The sequence below is a fragment of the Crocuta crocuta genome, unplaced genomic scaffold (genome assembly GCF_008692635.1).
Source record: "Crocuta crocuta isolate KB4526 unplaced genomic scaffold, BGI_CrCroc_1.0 scaffold80, whole genome shotgun sequence".
NCBI lineage: Eukaryota > Metazoa > Chordata > Mammalia > Carnivora > Hyaenidae > Crocuta > Crocuta crocuta.
In genome coordinates, this window is record NW_027527559.1 from 2,407,024 (window position 1) to 2,431,301 (window position 24,278).

General features: G+C 41.5%; 1 protein-coding gene across 1 annotated transcript in view; it reads right to left on the reverse strand.

Moving 5' to 3' along the window:
• Nucleotides 1–24,278, reverse strand: part of DYNC2H1 (dynein cytoplasmic 2 heavy chain 1) — a 301,089-nt gene that overhangs the window by 276,199 nt on the left and 612 nt on the right. The window contains exons 2-13 of the mRNA XM_077770023.1: nt 19,628–19,798; nt 19,080–19,215; nt 17,391–17,509; nt 16,260–16,404; nt 14,571–14,803; nt 13,267–13,401; nt 13,055–13,168; nt 12,839–12,950; nt 11,617–11,741; nt 10,301–10,476; nt 7,339–7,534; nt 3,038–3,133 (exon numbers count right to left, since the gene is read on the reverse strand). Of these exons, the coding sequence (XP_077626149.1) occupies nt 3,038–3,133; nt 7,339–7,534; nt 10,301–10,476; nt 11,617–11,741; nt 12,839–12,950; nt 13,055–13,168; nt 13,267–13,401; nt 14,571–14,803; nt 16,260–16,404; nt 17,391–17,509; nt 19,080–19,215; nt 19,628–19,798 (1,758 nt within the window). The remainder of the gene's footprint in view (nt 1–3,037; nt 3,134–7,338; nt 7,535–10,300; nt 10,477–11,616; nt 11,742–12,838; nt 12,951–13,054; nt 13,169–13,266; nt 13,402–14,570; nt 14,804–16,259; nt 16,405–17,390; nt 17,510–19,079; nt 19,216–19,627; nt 19,799–24,278) is intronic.

The following is a 24,278-nucleotide window of genomic DNA, read 5'->3' on the forward strand; positions in this document are numbered from 1 at the left end:
CTCTTCCCTGCCAAGGGAACACTGGCTGAGCAGCGAGCTGAGCCTCCGTCTCCCCCCATCCCAGCAGGTCAGCCCCGTGCTCCCTCCCAGCCGTGTTAACAGGCTTACACCCGCTCGGGGGCCTGAGGTAGTGCAGACCACCCCCCCCAACAGGAAGGGGTCAGTGCGGCAGAAAGAGACCCTGAACTCCCACTCCCCTCGTGGGAAGCTGTGCAAGTGCGGGGCCTGGCAGAGCGTGGAGCGCACACACTCGCCCGGGGCTCAGGACGCTTCCTTCTGTCACAGAGAAACAACATGCTGTTCAGAAAGGACCGCAAACTAAAGGCCATCAATCTATCGCTACATGCTGACCATGAGGCCAGGAGGAAGCAGGAGGTTCTTTAAGGGCTACAAGGCCTGTCAACCGTGAATTTTATTGCTGGTCAAAGTGCCTTTCTGGGGGCACCTGGGTGGCTCAGTCGGTTAAGCGTCCGACTTCAGCTCAGGTCATGATCTCATGGTTCGTGGGTTCGAGCCCCGCGTCGGGCTCTGTGCTGACAGCTCAGAGCCTGGAGCCTGTTTCAGATTCCACATCTCCCACTCTCTCTGACCCTCCCTTGCTCACACTGTCTCTCTCTCTCAGAAATAAATAAAACATTAAAACAATTTTTTTAAAAAGTGCCTTTCTGGAAAGCAGGGACACAAACCCTCTCGGACAAAGGAAAAGAGAAGAGACTTTGTAGCAAGCCTACTATGAAGACATGGTCAACACCAACTCTCTGGTGGGAAATTCAGAGAGCAAAGGAAAACACCGGGATTAGGAAAATATAAATATAAAATAAACTATCCTCATGACTTTTTTTTTCTATTTTATTTTTTTAATTTATTTATCTTTTTTACAAATAGTTTATTGTCAAATTGGTTTCCATATAACACCCAGTGCTCATCCCCACAAGTGCCCTCCTCCGTGCCCANCATGACTTTCTTAAGTCGTATATGATGACTGAAGGAAAAATTATAACCCCGTGTACGTGGTGCTCTGTGTACCCAGACAGGAATGCACACTCAGGACAAATACGTAAGAGTGGACAGCAGCCTGGTTTCCAGACGTGCTGGACGTGGTGCGTGGAAAACCCAGGCGATCATGTCTGGGACACGGCAGACCCTCCGTACACAGCCACTAAACGGACGACACTTACTCGTGCAAAGCCCAGCAGCACACCCTATGCAACAGCTTAGCGAGCATTTACTAGGCTGTCAGCACACGCAACCTGCTGCCGCACGGCTGCAGGTCGTGAGGAGGAGGAGAGTCCCTGCCCTCCCAGACAGCAAGCGGCCAGCGGATTAGAAGGAACCTCAGCATTCTTGCTCCTTCGATCTTGCTTTCTTCTCTACTATTCGGTCTCATTTAACAGAAGCTAATATAATGATTTACTTCTCACAACCCAATTTCTCACAGAAATATCAGGAGATACCTCTTTGAATATATTTATTAGAGAAAAAAAAGTCCTAATGACGTACAATTAAACATTATCTATTTAGTGAAAAGGGGTAAAAAGTAATAAAATATTTCCCCAGTTTCAAAAGTACACTTGTAAATATGCACACACAAAAAGTTTAAAAGACAGACTCCAGACTGCTAACAACGGCCATCTCTTCATGGTATAGTTTTAAAACCTTTTTTCTTCTTGTTTACCTGTATTTTAAACTTTCCACTATATACTCATATGGAGCTCTGGCAATGAAAAAAAATTAAAAACATTTTTAAAAAACTTAAAACTCTGTCCATATGAATTACAAGACCTCCCGTTACTCACAGGCGAGAACGCGTGGCAGAGCAAAGCTCACGCGGTGCATGTGAATGCCGTCCCTCAGGAGGCCCGTTGAAACCCGACCCTGGCCCGGCCCTGGCAGCCCCCCGCCACCCCACTTGGAAGACTGGCTCACGGTGCCTCAACAGTGCAGTTTATACTGAACACGTGCTCTCCTCCTGGGCATGTGCAACCCCGGTGCATGATCAGGCAGAAGATACCCCACAACTAGCCCGCCGTAAGTGCCCGGGCGCTGAGGCGCTCACAGTCCCAGTAAGACACCACCACGTGTATCACAACTTGTGACGGAGGGGCGGGAGTGAAGGTCGCCCTGCGTGGGTCCACAGGGGAAGGGGTCCTGAGAGCCTGCCTCCGGTCCCCAGGGCTTCGCCCGGGCCCTGCCCTGTGTGGACTCTGCTCTGCACCCTGCTGCTGGACTAGATCATAAGAGATCGGCACCACGTCCTCACAGTCCTCCCACAAGATCACAGAAACTGGGGGCGGTCTTGAGGAAAATCACAACTAGTGATCCACTCGCAAATGCAACAGGAAAAAGGTATATTCCTCTTCTACTTCTACAGGTCTTGATCCCATAGTGTCATTGGTTCTGGCCGTGCATCAGGCTCTGTGCCGACAGCTCAGAGCCTGGAGCCTGCTTGGGACTCTATGTCTCCCTCTCTTTGCCCCTCCCCCGCTCACACTGTCTCTGTCTCTCTCAAAAACAAACTTTAAAATTCTTTTTAATGTGTATTTATTTTTGAGAGAGAGAGAGAGAGAGAGACAGAGTGCGAATAGGGGAAGGACAGAAAGAGAATCCAAAAGCAGCTCCAGGCTCTGAGCTGTCAGCACAGAGCCTGATGTGAGGCTCAAACTCACAAACCACAAGATCATGACCTAAGCTGAAGTCGAAGCTCAACCAACTGAGCCACCCAGGTGCCCCTGAAAAATAAACTTTAAAACAAAACAAAACAAAAGGCCTCACACTTCAGTGAATAAGTATAGTGGCATACAAGTTGTATACTACACATATATTCAATTGATCAATTCAATTGATCAAACAAAGCATCTGAATATGTGAAACAATATAACCACTTAAATCTACAAATGTTACTTGTTAAGAGTGAAGGAAGTCACTGGGGAATGAAACCTTAAGTCAATATTAAGCTGAAGGGTATACTAAAAAACTAAGAAACAAGAAACACCTCACAAGTAAAATCCAATTATAACAACATATAAAGTCCATTTACCTTAATTATCTGTTCAAATGCTAATGCAGATTGTAACATCATTGGTCTCTGACTTTGAATCATTTGTTGATCGATGGAATTGTAAAAATGTGCCACCTACAAAGTGAAAGTACAATTAGTAATAATAGTAAATAGCACGCTTAATTTTTCACTTGTCTTCATTTTTAATGGTTTGAATGGGAACATTAACTCTTCTCATCCTGAGACGTAACCAGAAACAGCTTGCTGGCTGTCATCTCTGACGCAGCACTGATGCACTTGTGAATACACACAGTCACTCCTTGCTGAGCCCCCACACTGTGCCAAGCCAGGTCCTGGGGGCTGAGTAGACAAAGGTGAGAAAACCCAGTCCTTGTGACCACGAAGTTCCCAGTCTCAAGAGAAACATGAAGGAGCCCAATAAAGCATGTTAAATGCTAAAAACTTAACTTTTCATTCCTGCAGCTCTGCAAACTTATTCCTTCCTTTTTCGGCATATAACGAACAATCCATTTCTCAGACCAAAAAATCTTTGAGCTGTCCTTTACTTTTCTTTTACATCCCACATCAATGCAGTCTACTGACTATACTGCTTGTTTTATTCTGTTTTTATTTCTTTTTTATTTAAATCCTAGTGATTTAACATACAGTGCAGTATTGGTTTCAGGAGCAGAATTCAGTGATTCATTACTTACATACAACACCCAGTGCCCATCACCCAACCCATCCTCACACCTCCCCTCCAGCAGCCCTCAGTGTACTCTCTGTATTTAAGAGTCTCTCACAGGCAGGGCACCTGGCTGGCTCAGCCATTTGAACATCTGACTTCAGCTCAGGTCATGATCTGCTTTGTGGGATTGAGTCCTGCGTTGGACTCTGCTGACAGCAAGACTTGCTTGGGTCACTCACTCTCTCCCTCTCTGTCTCTCCCCCACGCACCAACACACTTGCGTTCTCTTTTAAAATAAACTAAAAAGTCTCTTGTGGTTTGTTTTCCTCTTTCCCTCCCTTCCCATTTGTCTGTCAGTTTTGTTTCTTAAATTACATGAACGAAATCATGTATTTGTCTACTGACTCCACTTTCCCAGCACAATTACAGGCAACCAGGCCACCCAGGTCCACCAACCCCACAGCGAGGCGAGCACCCCTGTCTCTCGACAAGACCAGGGTGGCCATCCCAGAACTGGTCTGTCTCCAGCCGCAGCTTCCTGGTGTCCATTCAAGGCATTCAAAGAGCCAGAGTGGCACTTCCCTCAACAGAAATCACACTATACCATTTGCTACACCAAAACTCCCAGTGACTCCCCAGTACATTTGAGAATAAAATCCCCATCAGCCCCACCACAGAGCCTCACCGCGGTGCGGCCACACCGGGCTCCCAGCTGTTCCCGTGAGCTCCGGGGGGGCCTCCCCTCAGGAACCCTCGCGGGAACCTTGCGCAACAAAGCCTTCCTGCAGACATCTGCATGGTTCTGTGTCACCCTATGTCCTGTATCTTCCCAAATATCACCCTTCATCAAGGACTGCCCTCACCACTCTGTCCAAAATAGTGCACTCTGCTCCAACTGCTTTCGTTTTCATTTTCTTCACAGGACTTATCACTACAGTATCTCTCAAATTACAATGACAACTTCAAGAACAGTGTCTAGCAAACAGAAGGCACTCGATAATTATTTGTTTAATCAATGAATCAAAACACGGAGATACCTACAAGGTACACTGAGGATCGAAAGGGGAACTGTCAGCTCTGTTGGGGGAGAGGAGAGGTTCAGGGACACAGATCAAGTGGACACCATGGAGTGAGTCTTTAAAAAGATGGTCTTGTATGTAATCTTTGTATTCCCAGCACCTCACAACATTCTTGGCCCAGAGTATGTTCTTAAAAAATATTTCCTAATTTTATAGTCATCTTCTTTCCACTAGTACATATAAAAATATGCTGTATTTGAAGCTGTCATCATCAAGACCGTATGGTCTTGGCACAAAAACAGACACATAGACCAATGGAACAGAATTGAGAACTCAGAAGTNTATTTGGAGGAAGCTGTCCATGGTATTTATTCTGTACCACAGTAGTAGTCCAAGAAAAAGCCTAATCCAAAAAACTAGAAGCAAGTAATACACAGTATTACAGCAACCTGGCCGAGCTACTCTCTAACCAACTCTTACATCACACTTCCTTCTCCAGCTAAATACTTGCTCAGAAGTGAAGGTACATGTAATAGATCTCCCCGGGGAAATACCAATGCGATGTGACCACACTCATCATCTGAGCTCCTTTGTCTTGCACTAAATACACAGGATACAAGAGTGGGCAAGCCCCTCTCCTTCTGAAGACGCAGTCTGGCTCTCTGAAACGCTCACCCACCCCTCCCTCGTGCTCCTCACACCAAACAGGCTCCTCCGAAAAACTCACCTGATACTGCCTTGACTCCTACCCAGGAAGTAACTGAAAATTCCCACCTCGATACTTTCATGGGACTTTACAAAATCTCTAATAGAGTACTCATAACATATTACATATTTTTTTAATGTTTACTTATTTTTGAGAGAGAGATAGATAGACAAAGCATGAGTTGGAGAGGAGCAGAAAGAGGGAGATCAGAATCAGAATCAGAAGCAGCTCCAGGCTCTGAGCTATGAGCACAGCCCAACACAGGGCTCAAAGCGACAAATCGTGAGATCATGACCTGAGTCGAAGTCAGATGCTCGACTGACTTAGCCCCCCAGGTCCCCTGATACATGTTTTATCAAATTTGCACTTATCTGTCATCAGTACATAAACTGTAACTGAGTAACTATGGACTTTGGAGCCACAATTGGTATCAAATCCCAGCTAAATAACTTACTAGCTACACGGTATCAGGAAAACGATGTTCCAAATCTGGTCGCCCATTAGACAAGTGAAAACTGGGGAGGAAACGGAAGTCACATAGATACGGCGTCTACGAGAATGCCCGGTATTTAACCAGGACTCATTGTTTGCCCTGCCCTCTCCCACCAGACCAGTGGTGGTCAGCCATGTTTGATGTGCACCCAAGGGGGCATCTGGCAACAACTGACACCTTAGACTGTCAGTACTAGGCAGGTGCTACTGGCAGGGATGCTACCAAACACCCGACAAAGCACAGGATGCTCCCCACAGGAGAGAACCAGCACAAAATGCCAACAGAGCTGAGGCCAAGAAACTGTGTGCCGGAACACCGCAGCCGGGTACTGGTCTCATCCTCACTGCACTGTGCGGGCGCTACAGGGGCTCAAAGAATAAATGAGAGTCTGGATACACAGGATACTGTTCCTGCCCCTAAGATACTATTCCTGACCACTAAGATCTACTAGTCAAGTGAGCAAAAAGACAAAAAGAATCCAGTACTACAGAAAAGCATTCAAGACTGATGTGCAAACTGCATAGAGAATAAGGAACAATCACCTAAAGGAAGACACAACAAAGAAAGTGACTTCTGAGAGGGGATTAAGGGATGGAGATGCATTCAGAGAAGAGCCAGGTCTCGTACCACTGAGGCATAGGGCGCCGCCTGAAGGGAAGGGTCCGGGTGCTGAGGGCCAAGCCAGTGGGAGGTTAGAGCATGATTAAGAAGGCCTTGTGTATTCTGCTAAGGAGACACACAGCAAGGGGGTAATAGTTTTAAAAAGGCAAATGTGAGGCAGCTGGGGGGCTCGGTGGGTTAAGCATCCGACTCTTGATTTTGGCTCAGGTCATGATCTCACAGTTTATGAGTTTGAGCCCCATGTGGGGCTCTACCCTGACAGTGCGGAGCCTGCTTGGGATTCTCTCTCTCCCTCTCTCTACCCACTTTTGCCGCTCACACACACGTGCCTGCTCTTTCTCAAAATCAATAAGCAAACTTTAAAAACCATTACGATAAACAGGTAAATGATATGATGGCAAAGGGAACAGGCAGACCCAGGAAATGACCAAAACTAGAGGCCATCAGCCCTGTCAATCTCTAAGAATCTGCCCGCTGAAGGCGAAGGGAGCAGAGGACAGAGGGCCCTTTGGTTAGAAGGTCCTTTAAGATCCATGCACGTAACATGGAAGAAAATGGAAAAAAGAAATATTACATTCTAATTTTCCAAATGCTTTTAGAATGAATAACAATAATACCTCAAGTTAATGAATTCTTACATAGGCTTAAAATGCAAATTTCGTAATGTAGTCATTTAGCAAACCCTAATTTTCCAAGACGCACTGCTGCTATTCTGTTAGCTGAAAATGTATCAAAATTAGAAAACGAAGCCCTTAAAATATTCTAACATAATGAACTCAGGACAGTCATATATTCAAAAATATAATGTCATACTTGTTTAAGAATAATTGCTTGCTTGCAGAATTTCTGTGCAATGTTTGCAACCTGCTGTATCTTGGCAGGAATAACAAAGCCAAGTGCAGACAGCTGACGAACTTCTCTGAGAAGAATCACCAGTCGATCTGAATAATGCACCTTTAATGAGCCGTCACTAGGGTCCAAATCCATAATTCGACTATTGGCCTCGATGCTACAAAATAAAATAAGTAACATTTTCAGTTTCATGTTCTCACTCTTTTGACTGATGAAAAACAACAGTTTTTGTAGCTTTTCTATAAATATAAAACTAACTCAAAGTATAAAACTGTGTATTTTAATCATAGGTTCCAAGTAATCTTTTTTTCTACATAGTATCTCACAATTCAGAACTTGGTAATAAACTGCAATACTCAAACTGTATCATCACATTAATCTTTTCACCCAAGGATTTTTTGAAGTCAGAACAATCAATTGCTTAGCCTTCAGTTAAGACTCAAAACCAACAACACATTCAGCATAAAGAGAAAAGGTCTTGGGGCTCCTGGGTGGCTCAGTTGATTACGTGCCTAACTTTCGCTCAGGTCATGATCTTGCAGTTTATAAGTTCAAGCCCTGCATCAGGCTTTGTGTTGACAGCTCAGAGCCTGGAGCCTGTTTCAGATTCTGTGTCTCCCTCTCTATCCCTCCCCCTCCCCTCACTCACTGTCTCTGTTCTCACTCTCTCTTTCAAAAATAGATAAACATTAAAAAAGAGAGGGAGAGATAAGGTCTTGATTCATCCTCTAAAGGGTACCTTAGATATTTTTTTGAGTCAGCTTATTTGGTTCTTTAATACTTTTATTGAAGGATCAATGATAAAGAACATAAGAATGGCAGGAGTACAGATACTCAAATGTTTCATTCCTCAGCTCTTTGTTTCTCTACCAAGGGGCTGGCCTGTGTGTTTCTTTTTTGTTTTTTGGGTTTTTTTACTTTATTTTTAAATGTTTTATTTATTTCTAGGAGAGAGAGAGAGAGAGACAGCGTGAGCAGGGGAGGGTCAGAGAGAGAGGGAGTCACAGACTGAAACAGGCTCCAAGCTCCGAGCTGGCTGTCAGGACAGAGCCCGACGCGGGGCTCGAACCCACGAACCGCAAGACCATAACCTGAGCAAAAGTCGGACGCTTAACTGTCGGACGCTTAACCGACTAAGCAACTGAGGCGCCCCCTGTGTGTTTCTTTTTAAGGCTACAGTAGCTACTTCTACATCAGTTCATTCCAGTTCATTCAAGTCAGCATGGACTGTGCAAATACTGAGCTAAAGTGGTCAACAAGTATTTTATTTTCACAACCTCTCTTTTAGGATCAGGTTTATATAATGTTTATTCTTTCAAATAACTTCCACAATTTAGAAAACATGTAGGTCTTAGAACGAAAGCTACTGAAAAGCAAAGAACAAATCTATTCCACCCATTTAACACCACATATAATAAAGCATAATAAAAAGTAGATACTTTGGGGGCACCTGGGTGGCTCAGCTGATTAAACAGCTGACTGTTGGTTCCAGCTCAGGTCATGATCTCACGGTTCATGGGATCGAATCCCACGATGAGTTCTGTGCTGACACTGTGGAGCCTGCCTGGCTCCCTCGCGCTCTCCTCTCTCTCCTCTCTCTCCCCCCCAACCTTCCCCACTTGTGCATGTGATCACTCTCTCAAAATAAAGTAAAAAAGTTTTTTAAAAGTAGACACTTTAAAATGGCTTAGAATAATGATTTAGCTCCAACTTTCCTAAAACACAAATCCTGTCAGAAAATTTTAATGGCACTTTCTTTGCCTTTATTTGCAACTAACCTTCAAAATTACTTTCTATATACCAGCATATCCTGAAATATATTCTAAAACACATTGATTCTATGGAACAGTGGTGAGTTTTGCCCAGAAAAAAAGCAGAAGTCAGAATATTTCATTGCCAAATGGAAAACAGCAGGATAAACAAAGCTGAGCAGGCTTCTTTCCAGAAAGTCTCACTCCTCTGGCATGCTGTTACACACAGAGGATCTCCACCAGAACTCCAGTGATACAAGTGTGAAAGTTTCCCAAATTTACTTGACTAAGAACTTTTTTTTCCCTCGCATTTCCTCTATTTCCGGCTCCCAGCAGGAAGGGAGGGAATGAATGGGATACGGATATAATCATCATGCCCTGGCACCTTTTGGTTCTTCAAAGAGAAGAACACAACCAAAATGCAAGATAGGGGAAAGTAAGTATTCATTCAGTCTGAGAAGCTACCACTTTTGACCTAATTATTCTTTGTAGTAGTTTAAGGAAAATAAACAGACTTTCTTATTATGCACAAAATTTACTTCTGAGAAGTAACAGGTTTCTAAACAGTAAAACATGACTAGTTTCTAAACATATGCTAATACACTAAGGAAAGTTTACCGGAACAAAGAAACAATGGTTTTTCCAGATCATCCATTTTAAATACCCATTAGAATAATCAGGTTAACCAATTAAATTAGGTCCAATCTAGCTCAATAAATGTTTATCAAACCCTTACCCAATGGTAGGCACCATGAGAATATTTCATGAAGAAATACTCTCTAGTGCAAGGAGCTTGAAATTATGACATTTTATCATTTATAATGTGTGTGTGTCCATGTAAATAATATTAACATAAAATAGGTAGAATAACAATTATGAACACTGGTAGCAAAAAACCATGGGAAAGAACAGCCTCATTCTAAAGTCAGAATCTGTAGGTCTGAGAAACAGATCCAAGAAGCCAGCCGGGGTGGCCCACTAACTCAGTCTCCAAAATCCCCAACTTTCAGGACTTAAAAGCTAGAAATCAAAAACTAACAAAACATTTTTAAGGACCAGCAGCAAGTCTGGGGAAAGGAGAGAATAGAGATCATTAATTCCATCCTGTCACTTAGATTACTCACATGAGAAACGAGATCCTTGTGCATATTTCACTGTTTAGTTACACTTACCACAAACCAGACCTGGAATCAGACAAACCAGACTGAATATCCCTGGACCAATCGTCAAACTGTTCTTGTTCATACAGTTTAAACTGCTCTAACAGATCTTCGGCAGCTCGATGGAAAGATCGAAATCCTGACAAGTCAGATAAAAGAGCCTCTGCAATCTTGAGAGTATCATCCACCTTAAAAGGCCAAATTACAAGAATATTAGAATATATTAATACATTTTACAAAATTAGCACAAAATGAACCATGTTCTCTGATCCATGTTCAGAAATTATCATCCCATTCAGCTATAAACAGTAAAATAGAAAATTTGCCAGTGAATGGAAGAACATCAACCCCTACTCTGCTTCTGACTTAGACAACCTCACACTAACAAAACACAGATGATAATGCAGACAGGGCATAATTTGAAGGGTAAGTTAAGGGAGACTCAAGTGCAACTCCCAATAACTCAGCAATGTTCCTAAACATGGGAAGCAGTAATTTGCTAAGTGTTCTGGCAAACAGCTCAAACAATAACTTCCCATCTGAATGGCAATTAGAGGAAAGAAATGCCCTTCTTCCACAACTGTACAAAAAAACTTTATAGCAATTTGGAAAGGTGACTGATAAAACTAGGCAGAATATTCCAGAAAGTAAAACATCAAAAATACAAACTTAATAGGTAGAACCCTCAACTACACTAGCCTTTAAAATACTCTATATTCACTTGCTCTTAATCACAGACTAGAACCAATTAATAATCATATGAGTCAAATGCACAACACTGTACCATGTACAGTAAATACTGAGTACATGAGAATCGGAGATCAATTCTGGTAATCCTAAAATATTAAATAATAGCCGTTAAACCCATAAATTGCTGACACTACTTTAGCCAATGTCAAAAACACCCTGACCTTTCCTTTAACTTTCTTCCAACCTAGAATGATTTACTCATATAAACATCCTTGCAGATAGTCCTCACAATTGCCAAGATTCTACAATGATAATCTCAAAGGATTAAAACAATCCTTTGAAAATACATAAAAGATTATTTCAACCTCTTGAGTATTTCTAAGAAGTCACTTCACCTCTAACAAGTGCACCTGGCTAATAAATGATTTGATAATTATCTCTACATAAAAAATGAGTAGACAGACCGTTAGAACTTCCTCTGTACCCTTTTCCAGAAATCTGCACAAGTAAATTAGATGGATATGCCAAAGAAAACAGAGAATGTTTTTTAATGTTCTCACTACAGTTCTAGACTGTCTTCTACATTACTTTAGCACATTTTATAATTAGTATTGTTCAACACCTATCAAAACTAATACCTTCAGCTCCAACTGTCGAACCCAAACTATATTGTTAACAACTTCCGACAGGTTTTTGCCAGAAAGTGGTCCAGATGCTTCACCAGGAACTCCTCGGCATCGATTATCAAAGTCTAATCGAAAATCTGTAAAAATGTAAGTCAAGTAAGTCAAATAAATGATTACATATATTCAGTAAAAGATTTCCTAAATCGTTTATATGCACCAAACCTTTATATTAAAGGTTGTGGACAGAAAAATAGTAGGACTTGGTCATTTACTCTCAGGAACCTTGAGAGAGCAAGCGAGCCAGAGCCTCTGTGTGTGCATGCATGTGTATGTCTGTGTGTGCGCGCAGGGGAGGGGCAGAGAGAGTAGGAGAGAGAGACTTCCCAGCCGGTTCTGCACTGTCAGCACAGAGCTCAACGTGAGGCTCGATCTCATGAACCATGAGGTCATGACCTGAGCTGAAATTAAGAGTTGGTGCCTCACCAACTGGGTCACCCAGGCACCCTAGATACCACACTTTATATCCACTTAAACTACATACAATTATTTTATAAAGGAGACTCCATGGCCAGCATGGGGCTTGATCTCAGCAACCCTAAGATGGAGAGTTGGTTGCTCTGCAGCTGAGCCATCCAGGCGCCCCTGATGAGGAAGATTTTAATATAAAATACAACAGCATGTCAGCTGTTTGTAAATTATAATAGGGTTGTTGACATATTATTTCATTATTACAATGCAACTTAATGCAGAATAATGAAAAATAGAAGTTTTTACATATATTGAGGACCCTAAAAATAGTAGGACTTAGTCGTTTACTCTCATGGACCTTATCATGCCTCAAATGAGACAGAGAAAGAAAATAACTAGATAATTTTAAAAATCTGTAATTTAGGGCACCTGGGTGGCTCAGCTGGTTGAGCATCCAAATTCAGCTCAGGTCAAGGTCTCATGGGTCATGAGTTCGAGCCCGACATGGGGCTCTGTGCTGACAGCTCAAAGCCTGCCTCAGATCCTCTGTCTCCCTCTCTCTCTGCCCCTCCCCAACTCACACTCTCTCTAAAATATACATTTTAAAAAATATATAATAAAAATCTGACACCGGTAACAAAAAGTCAATTAATCTTCCACCTATATTGTTATAAAATACAGTCTTAATCCTAAATGATATACAAGAAAAAGTAACCTACAAAAATATATTCTCAGGCAAACACTATAACCTCTGATAAACTTTTACCTTTTGTTGAGTCCACAAGTCTTGCCAGTAAAGTCTCCCTTTCTAACATCAATTCTTTACTTATAGTTGGACGCTTCACCAACTCTTTGTATTTCAGAAATGCCTGAAGAAGCTAACATAAAATAAAATAAGTGTATGTTCATCCTAAGTTGATCAACTTGGTAAACACATAAGTATCTCCTAAAATAGCTTAAGGGAAATATTTCAACATATTACCTGCTGTGGACTGTCCTGAATTTCTGAAATATAATTTTTCAATTTTCCTGCTATTTTTTGCTCCGCAGGTGCAATAATTTTTTCGTATTGAGACACTGCAGCTTTCCACAAAGGCTACACAAATTAACAATGAGACTTTAGTATATAAATATCTGCTTTGAGAAGGATGACACAAACAGGAAATTATATAGACAAAACAGACAGAATTCAACCTCAGTATATGGATTATACTGCACAGGATTCAGGCCGGTAAAGGGTTCAAACACTCGAGTCAGGCATATGATTTTCTCTTCACTGGCAGGTAAAAAATAAAGAAGCTTCTCATGAATTGTTCTAACAGCCAAGACCTAAGACATAAAATATTAAAACAAATTTATTTAAATCGATGTAAAGTCTAAACATATTGGGCAAGAATTTCTTTAAACTAGGTTCATCGAAATGAGCAGTAAAAGTATAATCTTGAGATATTCCTCATTAATCAAAGTGGTGCTCAAAGAGCTATCATTACACTACAATCCATGTGCTCAAACCTAGTGAAAACAGATAAAATCTAAGTATTTTTAAACATGTTCAAAGTTCATTTCAGCAACGTTTTTATAATTTAAAAAATAATAAAATAAAATGTCCACCACCACCAATTAAAAATTTAAGTAAAAACTTTATAACCTTTTATTTAAGTTGGATAAAGGAGTAAAAAGTACCAATTTATTTTCCTCTTCCTAAAAACAAAAACACCAAGTGAACAACCCTGTCTACTGAGAAGGCCTAAAAGCTCCAGCAATCCCCCAACCAATAACTGTTGCTAGATACCACTTTCCACCAAAAAGCAGCAGGCCCTGTGGAGGAATGACCAATTCCAGGAATGAGGCAGAAGACTGTCCAAGGCAGGCTGACGCACTTGGGGGCTGAAAGTAAGGGAGTCATCAAGGAGATACGCGGTTCCTGTCAAAATGACCGAGGAGCCAACATAAATGGGCACTTAGGGCCCAGACATCGGGCTGTTTGAGGACAGTAACTACAACAGACTGAAACTCAAAGTGCAAGAATGCATGGCTTCTTAACAGCACTAGCATTTTCTCTATGTATACAGAGCTCACCATGACACTAACTTATTACCTACTGTTCTACACACCGAGAGGGGCTCCTGGGTGGCTCAGCTGGTTCAGCATCCGACTCGTGATTTTGGCTCAGGTCATGATGCCAGGGCGTGGGATTAAGCCCCACATCAGGATCTGCACTGACAGCACAGAGCCTGCCTGGGATTCTCTCTCTCCCCCTCTCTCTCCGTCCTTCACCCACCACGCTGTAAGCAGGCAGGTGGGAACCAGCACTCAGTTGGCACCCCTGGCACCGGATCACATGACCACCATATATTATCTCCCAAGCACCAATTCTTATTCTCTTCCAAAGGAAGTAAATGACTTCAATGGGAGGTGTAATGCTTACTGGTGATAAAACACGCTCGCAAACGAGCGAGGACTACGTCACACTTAACGTCAGAGATCCAAACAGATACCTCTTCCAGCCGTTTGCCCAGTCTGTCGAGGGTTTCAGGGAAATATTTCTCCCCTTTCCATGGGTGCGGAACATAGCGCTGCCACACCTGGCCCGTGAGATGGTTACAGGCGATCACCCACTGTTCACAAATGGAAATACCCGCTCTGAGATGCTCTTTCACAAGATAGTGAGGATTTTCCCACAGATTCAAAGTTCCCAACTTCTTCTGAACAAATCTTCCAAATGAACCACCTAATAATACAGAAAGCAAATTTTTAATGGAAATGTCTTTTTATCTAATAATTATAGAATACTTGCTTATGACAAAACTTAAAATACTACAAATTAGCAAACTAAGGATCTACAAAATGCCACGTGCACATCTTTAGATTGTCAAAAACAAATATTTTTCAAGACACACATGCACACACACATTTGTTTGTGTTTTTGCACCTTTCAATATACCATGTGCACCTTTCAAGTGCAGAAATACATCTCATTTTGGGGTGCCTGGGTGGCTCAGTCAGTTAAGTGTCCGACTTCAGCTCAGGTCATGATCTCACAGTCATGGGTTCGAGCCCCATATCAGGCTCTGTGCTGATAGTTCAGAGCCTGGAGCCTGCTTTGGATTCTGTGTCTCCCTCTCCCCCTGTCCCTCCCCTAGTCATGCTCACTCTTTCTCAAAAATAAATAAATATTTAAAAATGTTAAAAAAATACATATCATTTTTTCAAAAGGTTGCAGGGCCTACTGTGTGGATGTAGCATTATACAACCAATTCTCAAATGCTATTTGTTTCTACTCCTACATTACAAATGATGCTGCAATAAATGTCCTTGTACATATACCTCTATGTATTTGTCTAATATTTCCTGAAGATAATAATGAAATGGTATTCTCTAGGTCAAAGAGTATATGCATCTTGGGGCGCCTGGGTGGCTTAGTCGGTTAAGCATCTGACTTTTGGCTCAGGTCATGATCTCACGGTTCATGGGTTCAAGCCCCGCGTCGGGCTCTGTGCTGACTGCCAGCTCAGAGCCTGGAGCCTATTTCAGAGTCTGTATCTCCCTCTCTCTCTGACCCTCCCCTGCTCACGCTGTCTCTCTCTCTCTCTCTCCTAGAAATAAGTAAAAATATTAAAAAAAAAAAAGAGAATATGCATCTTATATACTGACAAACCAATATATTTTTAAAAAGTTTTAATGTTTTATTTATTTCTGAGAGAGCGAGCATGAGCAGGGGAGGGTCAGAGAGAGAGGGAGACACAGAATCCAAAACAGGCTCCAGGCTCTGAGCTAGCTCAGCACAGAGCCCAATGCGGCTTGAACTCACAAACCGTGAGATCATGACCTGAGCCGAAGCTGGACATTTATCCAACTGAGCCACCCAGGCACCCCAAACCAATACATTTTAAAGACTTTTGAGATCATTACAAAATAAAGCTTAAATGAATACATATATAGTGACTTAAAAAATCTATATAAATTTACTTGTATTAATGGTTAAAGGGCTTGACACACATTTAAATTAACCAACTATATACAAATTTCTATTTAAATAATCCTTTATGATTTGCTCTAAAAGTTACCCTAAGCAACAATTATTACATTAAGGAGCATTTTCAGTAGGTACTTGAAAGAAAACCTAGAAGACAAAACAAGACAGGCTTCCAAAGTCCCACAAGTGTACTTCTTTACCAGTACAGTACCTATGACGTCTAAGAGATGTAACATTCGTGACTCAGGGAAGTGATCATGCTCTGTCTGTCTCCACACGTCGTCTACAACATCCCGGGTGGCCTCCACCAAGTCCACCACTTCTAGTAAGGATAGACTGTCCAAGTTATAAAAGTCCTAAAACCAAAAGGAATTCTTTTTTAAATGTAATGATAACTGTACCTTAATCAATACAGTCACCATGTTCCCAGACTTTTCAACTGCGACAATTCTAACATCTGTCACATCATTTTTGCCTCCTTTACTAGATGACAGGTTCCTTCTTTATGCAAATACCCTAAGAGTTCCCTCACAAACATAAATGTCATCAAAGCCAGGAGAAAAATTAAGAATTACTAAATAGTCTCTTCATTTACTTTTGCTCTTGGCCTAATTTTCTTTAGGTTTGGATTCATTTCTTCTAGTCACTCAAAGGCAGTGGCCTCACGCCACATGGATGCGATCCACTGCAGTTCATATGTGTAGTCACTCGGTCACTGTGCTGTGTGCTACCAGTAGTACAGACATAGCTCAAGCTTTGGTAATTTACATTCCATCATTATCACAAAACAAGTTTAAAACCATTTCAAAAACCTCATTAAAATGATATTATAGAAACAATACTGGGAACAAATAGGAAATTACTTGTCATTTAATTTAGAAAAAAAAAAGACTTTTTTGTAACCATATTTAAAATGGTCACTTACTTAACTTCTGTGAATATTTCAAGGACTAATCAATCAAGTATAAAACTAAGACTTTTCATATTTCAAATTACTTTAAAACTCTAATTGGAACAAACTGAACATTCTTTCAAAAGAACATACTACCTCCAAATAAATGTCTGTTAGTGTTTTAGGCTTTGCTTTTCCCTACCTACCTATAGAAAATTATGTTTTTGAGGAAAATATTTACTAGAGATTACAATCTAAATTCCTTAAAAGTTTTAGCTCCTAAACTGTATCCCTGTTAAATGTACACCCTAAAGAAACCTTGCTACACATGAAGGATGCATTTTGTTTATAACCATTAACAACTGTAAAACAGAGGTAACGCTGGTGAAAACTGAGCACTCAAGCACTTTCACCCAAAGCCTGGTACATAACTCTGCAGGAATCACGTACTCTCGCAATCATTTCAAACAGTTCTTTAAAATAACCGGCTCTCTCTCTGCTAATCTGTTTATTTCCACGATGAGCTTGCTCCACCCAAAACTGGAACTCATCACTTGGTGTAAGAATACCTAAAAAGGTGAAAAAGAAAAAAAAGAACTATCAATTGAAAATGAAAAGCCAGAAAATTATCTGGTTCATCTGCTGATTACGTGTATGTCCGGTACTCCTGAAGATGTACATAAAACAAGTTTTAAGATTTCTGTCAACAGAAAGTTCTTTCCTAAATCCACTAACAATTATAGTATTAAATTTATGCTTCGCAAGTGTGGGGCTCAGTCTGTTTCCCCTATGTTTGTAAACCATCCACATCCACACTGTCAGTCTGCATCCTATACTTGCAAACTCGCTTCTCCAGCATAAGGTTTTCCCAAGCCTAATTCCAATACCATTAATGTCAGTGAATACTACCCAAATTAGAAATGATTACAATTTAATCAATAAACACTTGCAATTTAATGTCAAAATACAAGCAAATAAAAATAATTTACTTTTCAATTTGCTTTCGTATTTCCCAATGAACTGGTCAATTTCTAGTTGCTTAATCACACACTGCAAATATGTGTGCTATTTTTTCTAGGTCTATGGGATTCAAAAAGCATCTAATTTACTGCTCAAGCCAAGTATAAAACTGTATCCAATACTGTAAAATAATGATTTGTGTTTATCATTCATTTCATGTGAATTGTTCATATAAATAATATTATCTATAGCTATAATAAGATTATAATTAGCTTCACATAAAATACACTACAAAATAAAAGTTAATTATCTTTGCAAAGTAGACAATTAGGGTCAATCCTATTCATGGATGCTGGATTTATGAATTCATCTATTCCTAACATTTATTTGTAATCTGAAATCAATGCCTGCAGTGTTTTTGTCACCATTCACAGACATGCACAGAGCAACAAAAAATTCAAGCCGCCCCACATACTCGTTCCCAACTGAGGCCCAACAGAGACCCTGCCTGCTAGTTTCCCATTTCCTCCTGTAAACAATTACCCTTTCTGCAACCTATTCAGCTGCAGGTTTTTCTCATTTTGGGCATCTTTTTATTGGCGATTCCTGTTTAAAACAGCCCCCAGGCACAGGACCAAAGTCCTGCCTAGTGTTACCAAGGCCAAGAACACTGTGATGTGACTTCCTGAGCAAATACTTGTGTTAGAGATGCTTCATTCATGCATGAGTTACAGTGCTGTTGGCTGTGAACTCCATGGTAAATAATCACCAATCTATATTAAATACAGTGACTTTCAGCAGAAAACACATAAAATACGGGTATATGTTGAGCAGCTGATAAAAATCTTATGACCGAAGGCTCACAGGAGCCTACCCTTGTTCTCCCCTGAGGAGCCAGGCTCAGTACGCAGTGACTCAGTGTCCGCAGGGACTTTACAGAACAGAACCACTGCAGATTATGAGAAGCAACTAGATTTTCTACTTCCATGAGTGGCACATTGTTAAAGATTACACTTTCCTCTTCTCAAAATCCATGTAAATCTATTCATTTAAAGGAAGCTCAGGCTCAAAGAAGATTCAAAAGTATGGAAGTCTGCGAAAAAAATGTACTAATTCACTAGCATACTAATAAGAAAGCTGTTTTGACTTTCTGTGATTAAGTTATGGTTCTATATATACCTCGTGTGTCATCTTCCTTAAATTTCAGCTTTGATAAGTTCGTGTCTGATCTTCGTAGAACTACACCCAACCCAGCTTCTAGTTCACTCAAAAGATTCTGAAGTTTGGGATCAAAGTCTCTGCTCCATTCCTGATCCTAAATAAAAACAGACAAGAGCAAACATTGACCAAAAGTTCTCCAATCAAACTGGTCCCCTTAAAATCCTATTTAGAGAAATAAGTCCAAATACACCAGTGTCACTCAAAGCCTGACTACCTCCGTCTCACAAGGAATAAAAAACAGTCCTTTCAACAGTTCAAACTTGATAATTTTCTGTATAGCAACGTAAGAGCTGTGTGGATTAGATGTATTTCTTTCTCCCATTCCTCTATTTATCAACAAAGCTGACTTTAAATTTTTTTCTAATTTTTAGGAGACGTTTTTAAAAACCAAAATACTAATGATATTAACAGTAAATAAAATAATATTTACCTTTGTGTTTATAAAGACATTTATACAAATTCCTAGGTTTAAAAAAAAGACTGTACATCTACTTTAATTTACTTACCTTTAACAACATTGGTGCAAATACTTGCCGTACAGCTTGGTAAAGAGAATTTATGGGAGATTCCAACATAGATGAAACTAGAATGTTACTATGTAGATTCTGATCAGTAATTACTTCAGGTCGCAGCTTGAAAAACACCAGCACTTTATCTTTTGTGTCAGCAAAATCAATCTAGGTGATAAACAAATTATTGTTTTTAATGTTTTATTTATTTATTTTGAGACAGAGAGACAGAGCATGAGCAGGGGAGGGGCAGAGAGAGAGAGGGAGACACAGAATCTGAAGCAGGCTCCAGGCTCTGAGCTGTCAGCAAAGAGCCTGATGCAGGGCTTGAACTCATGAACTGTGAGATCATGACCTGAGCCAAAGTTGGATGCTTAACCAACTGAGCCACCCAGAAGCCCCTGAGCAAATGACTTTTAATGTTATCTTCATAAAAGTTAGTATTTGAAAGAAAGGTTCCCCTAAAACGTTCTATCACTAATTTTTACCCCTTGGGGAAAAACAGTTAAAATAATTACAGTATATTAAAACCAATCTATCTCTGCTCCTTAAGAGTATCTGGGTTTTGGGGTGCCTGGATGGCTCAGTTTCCCTCTCCCACTTCCCCTCCCCTGCTCATGCTCTACCTCTCTCAAAAATAAAGAAATGTTAAAACTTTTTTTTAAAAAAAAGAGTATCTGGGTTTTAAAATGTATCCCCAATCCCACGTTTTTGTATCATAAAGCTACAACGACAAGTGGTTCATAAACAGAAATCACTAGACAAATATTGTGGACATAAACCGCCAACTACTCCACTCCAACCAGAGTCAGTACTACCAAAGTGGCATGCCCCAGCTTCAAACTGATGAGCAGTAGTCTCCACTCTATTCCAAAAGTCTATACCAAAGATGTTAATTATACTCTTACCTGAAACTAACATTTTAAAAGGTGCTTTTTAAGTCTTCAACTCAAACCTACCAACCAAAAGGAAGTTGTCTATCTCCTAGATTCAAACTTTTTATTAAAGTTATATAAGTAGATTATTTAAAGTTGGAACTGGATGAGCTAAATTGGAATTCACTAAAGCAACCACGTTTAAACTAAGTCAGTCCATAATAATTAGTTCATGAGCTGAAAAGTATATTACCCAAAAGAAGTTTTTGCATTATATACACATTTTCACATCTGTTATCATTTCTTTTTCCAGGAAGAGAAGTATATGCATTCAAAACCTTTCAGGGGCGCCTGGGTGGCTCAGTCTGTTAAGCGTCCGACTTCAGCTCAGGTCATGATCTCATGGTTCGTGTTTTCAAGCCCTGCGTCGGACTCTGTGCTGACAGCTCAGAGCCTGGAGCTGCTTCAGATTCTGTATCTCCCTCTCTCTCTGACCCTCCCCGGCTCTTGCGCGCTCGCTCTCTCGCTATCTCTATCTCTCAGAAGTAAATAAAACATTAGAAAACATTTTTAATAAATAAGCTTTCAAACAAGTTCACTGCTATGCATGAAAACACCTTCTAGATGAGTGATATTTCATGGCACTTTGCTCGTAATCACTGTATTTTTTAGGCACTAGGAGGAAACTGGCATTTACTTGGGCTTGCTGCATTTCTCAAACTCCCATCTGCACATATTAAAATTCTATTGCTGGGGCACCTGGATGGATGGCTCAGGGGGTTAAATGTCTGACTTCGGCTTAGGTCATGATCTCAATGTTCATGAGTTCAAGCCCCATGTCAGGCCCTGTGCTGTCAGTTCAGAGCCTAGAGCCTGGTTTAGAGTCTGTGTCTCCCTCTCTCTCTGCCCCTCCCTTGCTCTCTCTCAAAAATAAACATTAAAAATTTTTAAAAACACAAAATAAAATTCTATTGCTAGCATGATCATTCCAATTATATGCAGGTGAGAATAACAAGCTGCAGATACGTAGATTTGAAAAATTCACTCATTAGTCATCAAATACTGCATTCCCTTGTACTTTCTCCCCCCACCAATCTGAAGAAAGCTTAAAAAATACACATTTTATCACCATACTTGAAAACAGTAACCACAGTCATCAGCCAAGCCTCCCCTGCATCAGCCAGGATGAGGAGTTTCCTCCAAAGGGCAGTCAGAGCTGAAGGGATCCGTTGGCTACAGCTAGTCATCATTCCCTAAAACAGGGAGGCAAAACCAGCACTCCTAGCTGCCTCTCCCGCCAGTCTCCCTACTGGTGGCAACTACTATTTCCCCTTATCTGACTAAATTTTGATAGCTATTAATTCCAAGTACAAAGCTGTTCTTTTCTCAGGTTGCAAAATAACTTCTGCCGGAATCCAGGAGGGATCAGCCTGCCACAACCCACTGCCTGAGTCTGTACAGCCCACAAGCTAAAGTAGGTTTAAAAAAAAATCAAATACAGCATTTCATGACACTTAAAACTTATATGAAATTCACATATCAGTGTCCATGAATAAAGTTTTATAGAACACAGTCCTACTCTTTCATTTACACATTCTCTGCATTCACACTTACTAGAACCCAGCCCTCCTGGTTCAATTATGCATTATCTACCTTCATTCACATCACAAGGGCAGAACTGTGGCGTCAAGAGACCCACCCTACCGCCTGCAGAGCCTAAATTACGCGTAATCTGACCCATCACAGAAAAAGGTTGCCAACCTCTATCCCAAAGCATGAACCGGATTCACATCTCTGTCTGGTTTAAGATGACCAGTGGAATTTCTAGCTCAACCTAAATGGTGCCCAGGGTTCCAGTGATCACTCCACACTGTCATCTTCCACACTCTTCAGTCATCCAGGAAACTTCTGCGATTCCTGAATTTTTTGCCTGGTCCTTAAAACCAAGGTGAGACCCAGCTCAGGGCCTTGGTATTTCTTATTTCTTCTGCTTAGAACACTCTTCCTCTAACCTTATGTCTGCCTACAACTCATTCAAATAACTCACTTCTAAATTTGCTAATCCAAACAGGCAGCCCCTCCCCCTCTAGCTTAATGCAGTTCCGGGCCTCGTCCCCATCACTACTTGAACGTTATCCTATTTTTATCCAAAAAGCAGTTATAACGGGGTGCTTAGGGGCTCAGCTGGTTAAACATCTGACCTCGGCTCAGGTCATGACCTAATGTTTTGTGGGTTTGAGCCCGGGGTCGAGCTCTGTGCTGACAGTGTAGAGCCTGTTTGGAATTCTGTCTGTCCCTCTCTCTGCCCCTCCCAACTCACATGCTTGCTCTCTTTCTCTCTCAAAAAAAAGAGAAATAAACATTTAAAACAAAACAGCACTTATCAATGCCGAAAATAATGTTATATATCTGCATGCATGACTTCAGCCTACCTTTGTCTACTCGAATGTTACTCCTTGCAAACAAATTCTGATGCGTTCATGGCTTTATTCCAAGCACCCAGGACAGTGCCAGACCCAAAGTAGGTATTCGGTCAGTATCTGTAACCTTCAGTCATGCGGACTCTCAGACAAATATGGTACAACTTAAGACATGACAAAACACTGGGCGCCTTGGTGGCTCAGTCGGTTGAGAGTTTGGCTCATTCAGGATCTCACCATTCCCGAGCTCGAGCCCCACGCCAGGTAAGGGGCTGTCTGTCTCTCTGCCCTTTGCTCACTCACGCCCTCTCTCAAAATAACAAAAACAAAATAAACAAAACAAAAGTAAGAACATAACAAAACATCTTCAAATGTGACTAAAAATCTGTAGTGCGGCACAGGACTAAATATAAAAGACTGCGGGGCTCTAGCAGCAACAGCGGTAACGTAAAGAGTTCCAGCTTCCATGTTGGACACAACCCAAGTCCCATTCTCAGGGACCCAGCCCCTCCCCCCCAGTCTCCCAGTCCTGTTCACACTTGCAGTGGCGCCGGCAGCAGCTGGCTGCCTTCACGCTGTGCTGCGCAGCGTGTGTCCCCTCAGGCCACGGGAAGGCAGAGGATCCCCTTCCGGAGGCTACTGCGCAGTGGTTCACACCTGGGACAACCTTCACTTCTCGTAAAATACAAATGAAAACGTTTCCTATCTTACAGTGCTGCTGTGAGTAGTAAATAAACCCTTGGGCCCGAAGTGCTTAACACAGTGCCTGACCGGCTGTCAAGAGAAAAGGACCAGTAATCTAAGGTCGGCCATCCTGGTCCTGCCTCCGTGAGCCCACAGAGCCCAGCAAGTGCACACACTGAGGTCAAAACAAAAGCTGACTGAATAGAATCAAACTAAACCTAAGACTCAAGATTCCCAGGGAACTGATTAGATGACTCAGTCACCCGACACAACGGCACTCAAGGCTTGCAAAGGTTCCAGCTTTCCGGCAACAGGAGAGGAAGAGCTTTTAAAATATGCCTTTTGGGTAAAGAGAGAGGGGCACTGAGGGGGNAGCACTGGGCTTCCGTGCAAGTGACGAATCCCTGAGTTCTACTCCCGAAACCAATACTGCACAGTATGTCAACTCAAACATTTTTTAAAAATAAAGAATTCAACAATGAAAAAAATAAAAATAAAATAAAATACGCCCTTCATCCATTTACTGAGACGCTGTAATGTGCGAGGCCGTTCTGTCCGCCCATCAGGCTCAGGTGTATTTCCTTAGGACCCGACTGCAAAGGAACCACTTCTCAAGCAGCCCGCCACGGAAGGCCGTGCAGCAAGTACACCACACGCCAGGCACCAAAA